Source organism: Camelina sativa, chromosome 11, assembly GCF_030686135.1.
Source record: "Camelina sativa cultivar CO46 ecotype springtype chromosome 11, ASM3068613v1".
Classification (NCBI taxonomy): Eukaryota; Viridiplantae; Streptophyta; class Magnoliopsida; order Brassicales; family Brassicaceae; genus Camelina; species Camelina sativa.
In genome coordinates, this window is record NC_141890.1 from 12,263,779 (window position 1) to 12,277,139 (window position 13,361).

The following is a 13,361-nucleotide window of genomic DNA, read 5'->3' on the forward strand; positions in this document are numbered from 1 at the left end:
CATGTATGTTGTTTGGTTCAAGAGTAATTATTTCTGTCACCAAACAGAGGTATAATCCCTATAAATAAGAAAACTGGTATCGAGTATTTAATGGCTTCAGTAATATCAAATATTAACTACTACCATACTTAATCCCTATAATTATTATGAATATTAATAATAATGAGAAATCTTTAATACTTATGGATTGTGACTTTGTTGCTTCCAAAATAATCAATAAATTAAATACGAAATTGTATATATATGTAAACTTATTTGATTTGCTTTTATATGGTGAGATATTTATGGAAACAACAAATCAACTTAATACAATTAAATAAAAAGAAATCATCATTTAGTTTAGATTTTTTAATATTTCCTTAACGAAATTATAGTAATTAATTATGATTAGTATAGATGGAAAGAATAAAAAATGCAGAAATTATATATATGTAAAGTTGTAAACTAATTTACAGCAAATGTGTATTGTATATCACACATCGACTAAATATTTTGGAATATGGTTCATAATCACTATAAATATATGACTAATATGTTTTGAGTACAAATGAGCAGAAAGCTTAATTTATCAGGTATCCAAATTTAACAGTTTAATTTGGTTATATATTTGAGCATATTTAAACTTTTAAAAAGTAAACATATTATAGTATATTTACGTTTCTTAATTTTTTTTAAGAGATTATAAATATTTAAATTTTTATAGAATGTTTAAATTATTATAAATATTTGAACTCCATCGAAAGTTTAAAATATTATAATATATTTAAGTCTATAAAATATTTAAGTAATATTAATATTTCTAAACTTAAAAATTTTTAAATATAAAAAAAGTTTGAGTTAAACCCGTTAAAATCGGTATTTTTATCAAACTATAAATTAAATTGGTTTTTTCATTTTTGCTAAGATTTGATATATCAAATATTAACTTTTAAATGATAACCTAAATATATTTAATCTCACTATAAATACAATGGTTTCCTAACATTGAAATATCTCACACTAAAATTAAACAAGTAACTTCTCCTCTTTCGACGAAAAACCAAAATAAGGAAAAACTCGTTCTCTTACAAAACTACTATCCAATATTGTGGTGTGTCTATCCTCTTACAAAACTACTATCCGATATTACGGAGTGTCTATTCTCTTACAAAACTACTATCCAATATTGTAGTATGCATGTTTCCGTGAAAAGCTACATTTTACAAACTACTTACTCTATTAGGATTTCCAATTTACTATATAACCCCAAATATACAAATAAACACTATATAAACAAAGAAAATAAGTCAAAATAAAAAAAAACTACATTACAAAATACAAATTACAAAAAAAAGTAACTAACAAAATATTTAATCCCGTGCTGTAGCACGGGGTATCACCTAGTAGTTTTTTAATTACGAAAATTGTTGGCTCAAAAAACATTTTGAATAAAAAATATATTACATAATATACTAATCAATGATGTATCATCACAATAGTGTATGACTACTATGGAGAAAACATCGGCTTCGCCCTTATCTCTTATGGAGAGAACCTTGCGTCAAACCTTCTCCACTATGGAGAGAAACTTGGCTCTGCCTTCCTCACTTGGAGAGATAACCTTGCGTCAAACCTCGTCCACCTTCCTCCTTTAGGAAGATAACCTTATGTCCAACCTTCTACACCATAAAAAATACCTCGGCTCTGCCCTCCTCTTGTGTGGAGAGAATATGTTCACGTCTTTTTGTTATCTCAAAATGGCTGGCTCCGACAACCAATTAAAGTAAAAACCTTTTTTCTAACGTCACAAATTTTTTTTTATAGTAACTAATGTTAAATTTCCGAATGTATTCCTGGAAGTTTCTTTGACACACCATGATGTAGCCTCTGTCTCTGTAACACCTCAACCGCCACTTTTTTTAGTGAGCCCATGTCCACTCTCAGTCCATGGGCTCACCTTCCTAAGTGGCCCCTACATCTATTCCCAACTCGTGGACCCACCTATATTCGATGGCCGATTTGTTACGTCTGAGAGGCTTTAAAAACTTGTTTACCGATCCTACAAAACAACAAATGATCTTTTCCTGTGTTTTGTCCTCACTCGCACAGTTCTGACAATCACTTTGAGGAAGGTCACCCATCATGAAATTCTCTCAGAACCCTTGACCGAAAAAATAAGTGCATTTTGGTGACATATGTAGCCAAAATCAATTCTTTTAAACTTTTCTGCAAACCAGGGTGTCATAGTCTTTGAGCTCCTATAGATCTATCAACAACGATTTATGTTTTTCCAATCTATCTATCTATGTTTGTAAGCTTGTGTTTGATTAGCCTAATTTATCCATCCATTAGGTTGATGAGCTTCTACTCGTTATCTCCCTTTGGGATTGAATGAATAATGGTAACAATTATGTTTGCAAAATAAAAAAGGGTTTATGACCAACCAACCAAGGTTAAGTAATTACAAGAAAATTATAAGCACGGTAATATATGAATCCCAAATAATTCAAAGTTGAAAATACAAATTAAATAAAATAATCTAAAAATACAACAATAAATTTTAAAATACAGTATTAAGAAAAGTATACGCATATATTCTTATTTTTTGGGTCAACTTATTAATCTTACCTATTCCCAACTGAAAAAAAAAGAAAGTAGGAGAAAATTTTGGTTAAAAAAAATAAGAAAAATTTACCTTCCCATAAAAAAATCCTAATTAAACAAAGTTGAAAGCAGTGTTTTTGAATAACTTAAAATTAAAAATAAATAAATAATATTATAATATATATATATATCTAATATTATTATTATTTTAAAAAAACTTTGTATTTTTTTATAAATTCTGTATTTTTTGATAATTATTTTTTACATTATTAATATTTTCCTATTAAATATTAACTTTTACCCATGTCAAAATCTCAGATTGATAACTTGACACATGCCAAAATCTTATTAATGACTAACTTTCAAAACCCAACTTTATATAATAAGATTGGATATGTCATAATATTGTATCCTTCTATTATTAATTCAGAAGTACATTCTAGACAACTTGATCTTTCATACAACATTGTGGAATCAAGTAAGAACTGTTCTTATCTTATATTGATATTGAAAGCCATCAGAATTTGATATCTATGTCTTCTTATCAGGGAGACACTATCAAAGACCAAAGTTGGTTCTAGATGTGTACTCTCCATATGAACGTGTTGAAGCCAGCCCTAGTGCCAGGAGGAAGGCTAGCTCTAGTGGCAGATTCTTAAAGAGAACGACTCCAGGTTTTAATAATGATGAAGCTGTAGTTTTTGGTGAAGATGATGCTTCTAGCTCAAACATACATAATCCAGCTCCTGCAATGGTGAACTTATCTCGACCCCATGAGAAACAAGTCACACAACTGAAGATACTTCTTCTATGTCCACCAAGCAAATTAGCACTTCTCCAAAGCAAAATTGAAAATATCAAGGAGGAATGTGAATGTGAAGTCATAGGCACCATTGTGTGTTTGTTTATATGTACATGATAAACTTGCAGATGATGTTATTCGAATCCAAAAAGCTGTTATCTCACTTCTTCACATCTGCAAGGAGTATAGTGGAGATTTGTGGGAGGTCAGACTTATAGTGAGTAGGAAGTTTTTGGATAGAGAATTTCAAATCTGGTCCATTATAAATGGTGTCGTGCTCTCTCTCAACGATGTGGACAATGACGATAGAGTTCTTAAAGTATAGATAATGAATTGATTTGTGCTACTGATTTTTTTTTGGTTCCTCATTTGATTTCTTGCGTTTCTATTTGTTTGTAGAGAACTGCTTATTCTGCTAAGGATTTTTTCCTTCAAAACCAACGAGATTTGATAGATTTTTACGGATGCTTTGTTGGTCCAAAACTTGTAGATTTAAAGATTCTGAGTCATAGATTTTTTTTTTTTGTTACTAGCTTCGATGGCACCTTCTAGTTTGTGAGCATTGAGCAAAGTGGATTTTTAGAAAATTCATCGGTATCAACTATTGGCATTTTCTTATATACTATACTCGAGAAAAATTCATTTTCTTAGCATGTCCAGTGGCCATTGCTCATGAGGTTGCTTTAAATTTTAAAGCCCAAAAATAAATAAAAAACCTAAATTTAAACCTAATTATCAGAGAATCGTTGCTCTAACAGGAAGCGTAAGACCATCATTACGGGTGAGTGCACACATGAGTACTTCATAAATATTATTCTAATGTTTTCCTAAAAAATGATTTATTGAATAAATAGATAAATTATAAAATAAAAATTTGACCAATAATAAAAAGCCAAGTATCATGTGAGTTGCTCAGCTAGGTTCTCAGATTGCTCCAAGCAGAATCGATTCTAACTCTCTTTTCTGTTTTTTATTACTTTTCAATGGTCTAAGCAACCAATAAGACACTCGTGTCAAGATGTGGTTGGCTCTGGTTAAATATAAAAGATTTTTTTTCCCCATCTTTCTTCCTTCCTTTTCGCGATCAACCTGTTCTTCTACTTTGATTCATTCTTTGAAATTCAGAGAGAATAAACGATTCGTGACTAAGGTTTTGGAGAAAAATCACTCATTTGTGCTTGTGCGCCGTCTTCAGCAGATCTCCAACGTTGCTATCTATTATACCTCCGGCGAACCGTCTTCCGTCGATGCCCATTACATTCCCGTTGAACCAGCTTCTTCTCCTTCTTTACATTGTAAGAATCCTTGTTGTGCTTTTCGATAAATCCAGGTTCGTTTTTGATTTATCTAGATTTCGAACAAGTTGAAGTTTTGACTTATTTGGATTTCGACAATATCCATCTGTGTGTAAAACATTTTGATGAATTTGGGATTTGAAATCGTCGATTAATATAGAAATATGTGTGTGTGTGTGTTTTTTTCTTAATTTTAGTAAAGTATGTTAGGTTGGTTTGATGAACGTTTTGTGATATGGTCTCAGTGTCTGGCTTTTGTAGTGTGTTAAGGAACCTATTTGTCCTGTTTGTTGTGGTTTTTGTATATTGTTTGTTACGGTGATTGTGTCTTTGGGTTGTGTGCAGCTATGGTGATCGCAGACAGAGAGATATGGAGGTCGAGGTGTTTTGGATTTGTCAGCTTCAGCAGTGAAGATTCTGCAAACACTGCCGTATCAGAAATGGATGGAAAGGTTAGAGAAGATTGCTATTTGCTAATGCATAGTGTTGATTGTTCTGTCAAAAATGTCTTGTCTCTTATATATGTTATATAATCTCAGGAGCTGAATATAAAGTGTTGATTGTTCTGTTTAAAAAGTCTTGTCTCTCATATGGATTTTGGTATGATTGGTAGCTGAATACATAGTGTTGATTGTGTGTTTCTACACCTTTGTTCTGTTATCTTATGAACACATAACTAGATTGGTCCTGATTGTCCCTAAACGCTGGAACAGTATAACTTGACTTCGTCATGACATTATTAGTTTTGGCCCATTTCTTTGCTCATAAGATCAGACTAAATTTAGCATTTGGATTCAATAGATACATGTGGATCCTCTTTGCCACACAAATCTTTTGTGAAAACATGTTGGTTCTCATATTGAAAAACGCTTAATGCATCATATCCTCTCATGATTCACCTTTTCCAGTATTTGTTGTCTTGATTATTATTCGTGATCTGAAATTTCAAAATTGTATGATTAAGATTGACCTGAACATTGATACAGAGATTTGGCTTATGCTCTTAAAGCTAAGGAATGCCCACAAATTCTTTTCTTACGCGGAAACAGGATTGTGTACAGAGCGAAAGGTGATTAGATGTGTTGCTAATGTTGTTTTCATTGTTTTTGCAATACCTTTGAGCAATGGAATAATAAACCATGTTGAACTTGATGTAGACTTTCGCACGGCGGATGAATTGGTTCATATGATTGCGCACTTCTACTATAAAGCAAAGAGACCTTCGTGGGTTGACAAGGCTAAGGTAAACCCGTTCTGTTAGTTTGCAACGGGAACAGAGTACTAGTTTTACACAAAGGTTAGTCTAGGAAAGGAGATACAAAAAACTTCAAACATATAGATTATCTTGTGAATTTGTTTAATATTTGATTATATGATCAAGCCATGGTTGGGTTGTTTTTAAGCTTGATATAGATCTTAACCGTAAAAATGTTGTAACTTGGCTATATACAATCTTAGGTCTATGGTTGGGGAAGAGGAGAACATGGAATGATTGGGTTAGGTGACAATGGCAGAGGTGACAGTAGCCAACCTTGTAGGCCAATTTGACCCGTCCAAATGGGGATGAATCTGATCCTGCTGAAGCCATTGGTATGTAAAATGCTTTCTCTTTCACCTTGTTTTGTAACACTACTAAAAAGATTTGTAAGAATTGACATCCCTTCATTTGGGAATATAATTAAGCAATTGTTTAAAAAATTTGAATTATGATGAGCAACCTTGATAGGGTTTCTCCATTTAGAAGTGTGATTTTGTTTAAATTGTTAGGTTACTTTGATTAATTTAATATTAATTATATGATTATTTTAATTTTGAGCAATTAATAGAGGTTCTGTAGTGGACATGGTCCTCTTTTAACTCTACAAAATTATTGTGTACTATTGCTAGTCAATGAACTTGATTGATGAAAGGAATAATATAATAACTAGGTACTAACCCGTGGAAAACCGCAGGCTGAACTTTTTTTTGATGAAAATTTTTAATAATTTATTTTGTTATTATTTTATTTATAAATGTTTGTGATATAAAATTCAGTTTGTTTATATTAATTTTTTTGTATTTTAATTTTTTTTATTGAAAAGCTGTCAATAAAACATTTGTATGTAATGAATAAAATTGTTGAAACCTTTGTCAATTAAACACAATCTTTGCTATAGTTATGAAGTAAATAAAAAAATATAACTAACATGTAAAAAGAGCAACTAAATATAGCTAGCGAAGGTTTTGAAAAACCTCTTAAAAAACAACATTCATTTTTTTTTCTGTGGCTTCCCTTAGGGCAAGTCCAATGGTGAGTTTTAAATTTGAGTATCTTATGTACTGTTTAGAATTTTTAAATAATATATAATGTATTGTTTATAAAATAAAAATAAGAGTTGCCTCTTAAGTGTACTAAATAAGAGTTGCCTCTTATTTTTTGATTCAATTTTGATTTATTTTTTATATAATTTATCATAAGAGTCCTCCCTAAATCCCCCTGATGGAGATGCCCTTACTTGTCTGTAATAAGCATCCTCAAGCATTAAATATATTCAAATCTCAACTTAGTTTTATTTTCCTAAAGAATGTGGCTAAAAGAAAAATATAACTTTTTAAAATAGATAAGATACTATATCTATATCTTTTATTTTTTATTTATTAATTTTTAAAATCTAAACCGTTAAACGGAATTGTTATATATTTTATTACATTTGATTTTTGATTAAAAAAATTCACGCGTGGCATTATGAGAAGGGACCGTTGTTGAGGAAGCGGACTCTCTAAAGTCCTGGGGTTCCGGGAATCCATTAAGCTCGAAACCATAGAAAATGAATCTGGTAATGTAACTAGAAAGAGGGTGAAAGGCCCAACTTCCCTAGAGCTCATCAATGAAAGGATTCCATCTTTCACCCGGAACTGGAAAAAGACCTAAACTCGTGATGCTCCCATATACCTATAATTGTGATCTGTTTGCCAAAACCTCAGAGGAATTGGTGGATCCAATTATTATGTGGCTCGTTGAGACCTCTTTACGATGGCGGTCATGAACTCGGAGCCTATTACAGAAGAGCTCCCCGGGTCCTCTCAAGGGAATTGAACCCGCACATGGTGGATTAGATAAAATTTTTAGTTATATAGATTTTATTCGATTAGATTTTTAGAATATTAGCTGTTAATTTTTTAAGTATAAATTAGTTTTGATTCTAATAGATTTTTTAAAACTTTTCTACAATTTATTTTATTTTATGTATCTCCAATTTTTTTTTTTTGATTAATTATATTTAATTAATTAATTAATTAATCTTGACTAAGTATTTGTTATGACAATCGAATGTAATTTTTTTATATATTTTAAAATTAATTTCATATTTGTATTTCCAAATTAATATAGTCTTTACTTGGATACAATATAAAAGACTATTAAATATATATATCCCCTAGTAACTTACTAAAAACATCCGTCGGTGTTCATTAAAGATTTGATCGCAGCGTAAAACTTCAATCACTGCTCCTATACTCTCTCAGTCTCTCTCTCTCTCATGGCGTCGACTCATCTTCACATAACCCCAAATACTAAAACCCAAACATCATCACACCAAAACCCTCCCTTTTGGTTCTCTCCCAAAACAGGAATCTACACCAGTAAATTCCCCTCCGTCCACCTCCCCGTCGACCCTAATCTCGACGCCGTCTCCGCCCTTTTCTCACACAGTCACCACGGAGATGTCGCCCTCGTCGATTCCTTAACCGGGTTTTCGATATCTCACGTTGAGCTTCGGGTTATGGTTCAATCCATGGCGGCTGGGATTTACCATGATTTGGGTGTTCGTCAAGGTGACGTTGTTTCCCTCGTGTTGCCTAATTCAATCTACTTCCCGATGATTTTTCTCTCTTTGGTTTCGCTTGGTGCCGTTGTTACTACCATGAATCCTTCGAGTAGTTTGGGAGAGATTAAGAAGCAAGTGAGTGAGTGTAATGTTGGTTTAGCGTTTACTTCTTCTGAAAACGCTGAAAAGTTGAAGTCTTTGGGGGTGATGGTGATTAGGGTACCTGAAAGTTACGATTTTGATTTGATTAGAATCGAGAATCCTGAGTTTTACGCGATTACTAAAGGAAGTTTCGGATTTGTTCCCAAACCGTTGATTAAGCAAGACGATGTAGCTGCAATAATGTATTCGTCTGGGACAACTGGAGCTACTAAAGGGGTTTTGTTAACTCATAGGAATCTGATAGCATCAATGGAGCTTTTTGTGAGGTTTGAAGCTTCTCAATACGAATGTCCTGGCTCGAGTAATATTTACCTAGCAGCTTTGCCGTTGTGCCATATCTACGGGTTATCACTCTTTGTGATGGGGTTGTTGTCTCTGGGATCAACCATTGTTGTTATGAGGAGGTTCAGTGTTAATGATGTTATCAATGTAATCGAAAGGTATAAGATCACTCATTTTCCTGTTGTTCCACCTATGTTGATGGCATTGACAAAGAAGGCGAAAGGAGTTTGTGGGCAAGTGTTTAAAAGCTTGAAGCAAGTTTCTTCCGGAGCAGCCCCTTTAAGTAGGAAATTCATTGAAGATTTCCTTGGGACTCTTCCTCATGTAGATTTGATTCAGGTCTCTGAATTTATTGTTAACTAGAGTTTTAATCTCTTAGTAAGAAGTAGAATCTAGATTTTGAACTTTGCTTAAAAGGAATGAATAATTCTTAATTTATGAGGCTATGACTTTTGAGTCACACTAGTATTTTATTTACATTTGGCTGAAAGAGTATATGTATGGGATCACGTTTTGTTCCAGGGGTATGGAATGACTGAATCAACCGCAGTTGGAACACGTGGTTTCAACTCGGAAAAGCTTAGTAGGTATTCTTCTGTGGGACTACTTGCTCCTAATATGCAAGCCAAGGTAGTCGATTGGAGCTCTGGTTCTTTCCTTCCACCAGGAAACCGTGGAGAGCTCTGGATACAAGGTCCCGGTGTCATGAAAGGTAGATTGATTCTTCCTATTGTACTACCTTGCCAAAATAGTTTGAGATTTTCCTTTTCAGTTCATAAATAAGTATTGTGTCAAAGATACAAATCACTGGGAAACTCTTGCATCCTCATAAATGTAAATATAGATTGGATCTTCCAACTTTCCTCTGGCTTATTTTGGTCATTGTGTTGATAGATTAGGCTTATTATCTTGTTCTTGCTTGTGTGTTACATGTTTTCATCAAACAGTTTTAAATTTGCTTTCACCATTCATTTGTCTATCAGGATACTTAAATGACCCCAAAGCAACTCAGATGACAATTGTTGAATATAGTTGGCTACGTACTGGGGATATTGCTTATTTTGATGAAGATGGTTACTTGTTTATTGTTGACCGGATAAAGGAGATTATAAAGTACAAAGGGTTTCAGGTAAGAAACAGTTTTCCCAAACCCAAAACCATCTAAATTCTTTCGTTTTCAGCCAACTGTAAAATAGGACATGTTTAATCTTTGAAATTGTGTTTTGCAGATCGCACCAGCAGATTTGGAGGCTGTTCTTGTTTCACATCCTTTGATTCTCGACGCTGCAGTAACAGCGTAAGTTTGAGCCCCTGAAGCGTTAATAAAATCGTGTTATAATAAGTGGAAGATACTGCACATCCAGTTTTGGACAATGTGACAGGAGTCTACTAAAAAAGTATCCAAATTTGTGAAGTGTATTCTAACATAAGACTTTGCACTTCAGTGCACCAAATGAAGAATGCGGAGAGATTCCCGTAGCATTCGTTGTCCGGAGACGAGAAGCAGCACTTTCAGAACAAGATGTAATAAGCTATGTAGCTGCTCAGGTCAGGTTTCCACTAATCTAAAAAAAAAGGCTTTTCTCATCATTAACAAAGATCGATGAATCTGATGAACCGATGAATACGTTTTTTTTTGGTTGGTAGGTTGCGCCGTATAGGAAGGTGAGGAAAGTGGTGATGGTTAGCTCTATACCAAAATCCCCAACTGGGAAGATATTGAGAAAGGAACTAAAGAGAATTCTGACAAGCACTATCTCTTCAAGACTATGATGAAAGAATTTGGAAGAATCATAATCTTGAAGATATAGTGTTTGTCAGAGATCCACGAATGTAACCTTCAGTTCAGTTATTCATTGCTTTTGTAGCCCTCAAAAAGAAACGAAGCACAGACACTTTTTTTTGTGTGTTCTTTGATTCTTGATTGAATAAAAAAGCATTGTAACTCCCAACCTGGAAACAAGAATTTGTTCTGAGCCCTAAATTGTAAATTGTCATTATATTTTATTTATGAAAAGGTCCTTATAATCTTTGCTTTTGCATTTATTGCCCAATACTTGTCTTTGAGCTCAAGAAATATAGTTTACTAAAAAGGCTGGGGTTTTCCGGAACTTCTCTCTTACTCCCAAAACTGATACAAGATCGAAGCTTTTCAGTCTGTTTCTTCGAAAAATCTGCCATGGCTGCTCTACAGTACCTTGAATCGCAGAAAAATGCACACCCGGAGCTTGGCGAATGGTACAATTCGTTCGCAGATCTGTACCAGAAGAAGCTCTGGCACCAGCTCACCCTTAAGCTCGAGCAGTTCATCGCTCTTTCTGTTTTTCAGGTCATTTACTTTCTTCAATCGATTTTAAATTTTCATTCTTTAGTAAATTATTCTGGATAATTAGGGTTCATAGATCTTGGGGTTCACAGAGATCTAAGGGATTCGTATCCGACTGTGGATTTTATGAGTTGGGTGTTTTTCTAGATTCATTGAAAAGCTTTGTATTGGTGAATTATCGCACTTCTGTAACCGAAGCTTTTGAAATTTTTAGCGCAGAGATATAGAAAAACTTAGCTTTACGAGGTTTAAGGGCCTTTTGTGTTGCTATGTTTCTGTAGGTTGTCTGCTAAAACCCATGATTTGGTAAGGGTTTATAGATTTGTTAACGTGTTTCTCCCATAATCCTTTCAGACTGGAGATGCTTTAATACAGCTTTACGACAATTTCATTACTGACTTTGAGACGAGGATCAATCTTCTGAAGCTTGCTCATTTTGCTGTGGTAGTCTCGAGACAGTACCCTGAGAAAGACGCTGCTGTTAGTTATCTTGAAGGAGTGATTGAAAAGCTTAAAGCTACTAAAGAGTCACGGATAAATGAGCCAATTTGCTATGTAGAAACACAAATAGCTTTGTTCAAGCTTGAGCAAGGTGACCAGAAGGAGTGCAAGAAAATCTTGGACGATGGGAAAAGCTTGCTTGATAGTATGACTGACATCGATCCATCAGTCTATGCCAACTTCTTTTGGGTGTCTTCTCAGTACCATAAGTTCCGTCAAGAGTTCTCTGAGTTCTATAAGAATGCTCTTCTTTACCTCGCTTATACCTCTGTGGAGTCACTCTCGGAATCGTTTAAGCTGGTATGTCCTTCTGAATATTCTAAATCTTGTTCGAATGTTTAATATATCTGGTCTTTCACATACCAAATGGCCTTTTAGCAATCTCGGATAAGTATTAGCTAGCTATGGAAGGAAATTGCTATAATTCTGGAAGTTGGTTTGTATTCACCAATGATAGTGTAGTGCTGATATAAAATACTTTTGGGTATTTCAGGACTTGGCTTTTGATTTGTCGCTTTCAGCTCTACTTGGAGATAATATCTATAACTTTGGGGAACTATTAGCGCATCCAGTTGTAAGTTTGCCTTCACCCTCCATATTAGTGTACTACAAATTTGTTCATTGAGCATTGCAGATGAAAGAAGAACACTGAATGTTATATTTCTGATGGCAGTTGAAAAGTCTGCTTGGAACAAATGTGGAATGGCTATACCACATTCTACAAGCATTCAACCACGGTGATTTAGTTCAGTATCAAGAACTCTGTCGTGTGCACAACGCTTCCTTGAGCGCTCAACCAGCACTAGTTGAGAATGAGAAGAAACTATTAGAGAAGATCAACATTCTCTGCCTTATTGAGATCATTTTCAGGTAATTTATTGTTTCTTTAGGAAACATATTACACACATATACAGACAAAGGAGAAATAGTACTTCAATTGTTTATAACCAACGATCTGCTACAGCCGACCTGCTGAAGATAGGACCATACCTCTGAGTGTCATTGCCGAGCGTACTAAACTTTCAATCGAAGATGTTGAGCACCTTCTCATGAAGAGTTTATCCGTGAGTACCTTTTACGTCCTCTCTCTCTCTCTGCCCCATTCTTGGATTGTCTTGAATGGTATGTGGTAAAATCATATCAGATCATTATGAAAACTAAGGAGATTGAGTGACTGCAGGTGCACTTGATAGAGGGAATACTAGATCAGGTGGATGGAACAGTTTATGTCTCATGGGCGCAACCAAGGGTGTTAGGGATTCCGCAGATCAAGTCACTGAGGGATCAGCTAGACAGTTGGGTCGATAAGGTTCACACTACACTGTTATCTGTTGAGGCCGAGACACCTGATCTTGTTGCAGCTTAAAACCCTTGTTTCCTTCTTTTTCTTCTTCGTTGTCTGTTTAAGCTACAGATTGTAACATTCTCTGAGGGGATTTAATGCAAGTTCTATTTTTAAGTGTTTTAGGAGCTGCAGTTACTTTTAAACCTTGTTCTCCACAGACATAAAATGTATCCTCCCTATTCGTCCATTTCAGGGTGATCCAATTAAGTTGAGTTTCATCTTTTATTGTTTCTTTTAGGCTTAAGCCTATTTGACATAA

The 13,361-nt window shown here is 34.1% G+C and overlaps 3 protein-coding genes across 5 annotated transcripts; all 3 read left to right on the forward strand.

The window, feature by feature from the left end:
• Window positions 1-4,472: 4,472 nt before the first annotated feature.
• LOC147933889 (thioredoxin-like fold domain-containing protein MRL7, chloroplastic) lies at window positions 4,473-7,910 on the forward strand. Of its 3 annotated transcripts, none has more exons than XR_015573123.1 (5): window positions 4,473-4,680; window positions 5,026-5,132; window positions 5,667-5,749; window positions 5,838-5,977; window positions 6,139-7,906. XR_015573123.1 is itself a non-coding variant. In XM_087476495.1 (5 exons), exons 2-5 carry the CDS (start codon window positions 5,125-5,127, stop codon window positions 6,226-6,228), a joined length of 267 nt encoding a protein of 88 aa, XP_087332621.1. In that variant the 5' UTR covers window positions 4,473-4,715; window positions 5,026-5,124; the 3' UTR covers window positions 6,229-7,910. The 3 variants fall into 3 exon arrangements, 2 of the variants coding, with proteins under 2 accessions (XP_087332621.1, XP_087332620.1); XM_087476495.1 differs by having other exon boundaries at window positions 4,473-4,715; window positions 5,838-5,923; window positions 6,139-7,910; XM_087476494.1 differs by having other exon boundaries at window positions 5,838-5,923; window positions 6,139-7,910.
• Window positions 7,911-8,106: 196 nt separating this feature from the next.
• LOC104723160 (4-coumarate--CoA ligase-like 6) lies at window positions 8,107-10,960 on the forward strand. Its single transcript, XM_010441475.2, has 6 exons — window positions 8,107-9,269; window positions 9,453-9,642; window positions 9,914-10,059; window positions 10,160-10,227; window positions 10,376-10,478; window positions 10,578-10,960. Exons 1-6 carry the CDS (start codon window positions 8,199-8,201, stop codon window positions 10,701-10,703), a joined length of 1,704 nt encoding a protein of 567 aa, XP_010439777.1. The 5' UTR covers window positions 8,107-8,198; the 3' UTR covers window positions 10,704-10,960.
• Window positions 10,961-10,969: 9 nt separating this feature from the next.
• On the forward strand, window positions 10,970-13,322 carry LOC104723161 (26S proteasome non-ATPase regulatory subunit 13 homolog B). The gene is made up of 6 exons (XM_010441477.3): window positions 10,970-11,259; window positions 11,611-12,057; window positions 12,251-12,331; window positions 12,431-12,627; window positions 12,722-12,821; window positions 12,938-13,322. Exons 1-6 carry the CDS (start codon window positions 11,110-11,112, stop codon window positions 13,121-13,123), a joined length of 1,161 nt encoding a protein of 386 aa, XP_010439779.2. The 5' UTR covers window positions 10,970-11,109; the 3' UTR covers window positions 13,124-13,322.
• The last annotated feature ends 39 nt before the right edge of the window (window positions 13,323-13,361 follow it).

Bases quoted from the DNA above. Each gene is read 5' to 3' on its own strand.
- LOC147933889 (XM_087476495.1), top strand. The intron at 5,750-5,837 runs GTGATTAGATGT...AACTTGATGTAG, and splicing joins GATTGTGTACAGAGCGAAAG to ACTTTCGCACGGCGGATGAA. The intron at 5,924-6,138 runs GTAAACCCGTTC...ATACAATCTTAG, and splicing joins CGTGGGTTGACAAGGCTAAG to GTCTATGGTTGGGGAAGAGG.
- LOC104723160 (XM_010441475.2), top strand. From the start codon at position 8,199: ATGGCGTCGACTCATCTTCACATAACCCCAAATACTAAAACCCAAACA. The intron at 9,270-9,452 runs GTCTCTGAATTT...GTTTTGTTCCAG, and splicing joins CTCATGTAGATTTGATTCAG to GGGTATGGAATGACTGAATC. The intron at 9,643-9,913 runs GTAGATTGATTC...TTTGTCTATCAG, and splicing joins AGGTCCCGGTGTCATGAAAG to GATACTTAAATGACCCCAAA.
- LOC104723161 (XM_010441477.3), top strand. From the start codon at position 11,110: ATGGCTGCTCTACAGTACCTTGAATCGCAGAAAAATGCACACCCGGAG. The intron at 11,260-11,610 runs GTCATTTACTTT...TAATCCTTTCAG, and splicing joins TCGCTCTTTCTGTTTTTCAG to ACTGGAGATGCTTTAATACA. The intron at 12,058-12,250 runs GTATGTCCTTCT...TGGGTATTTCAG, and splicing joins TCTCGGAATCGTTTAAGCTG to GACTTGGCTTTTGATTTGTC.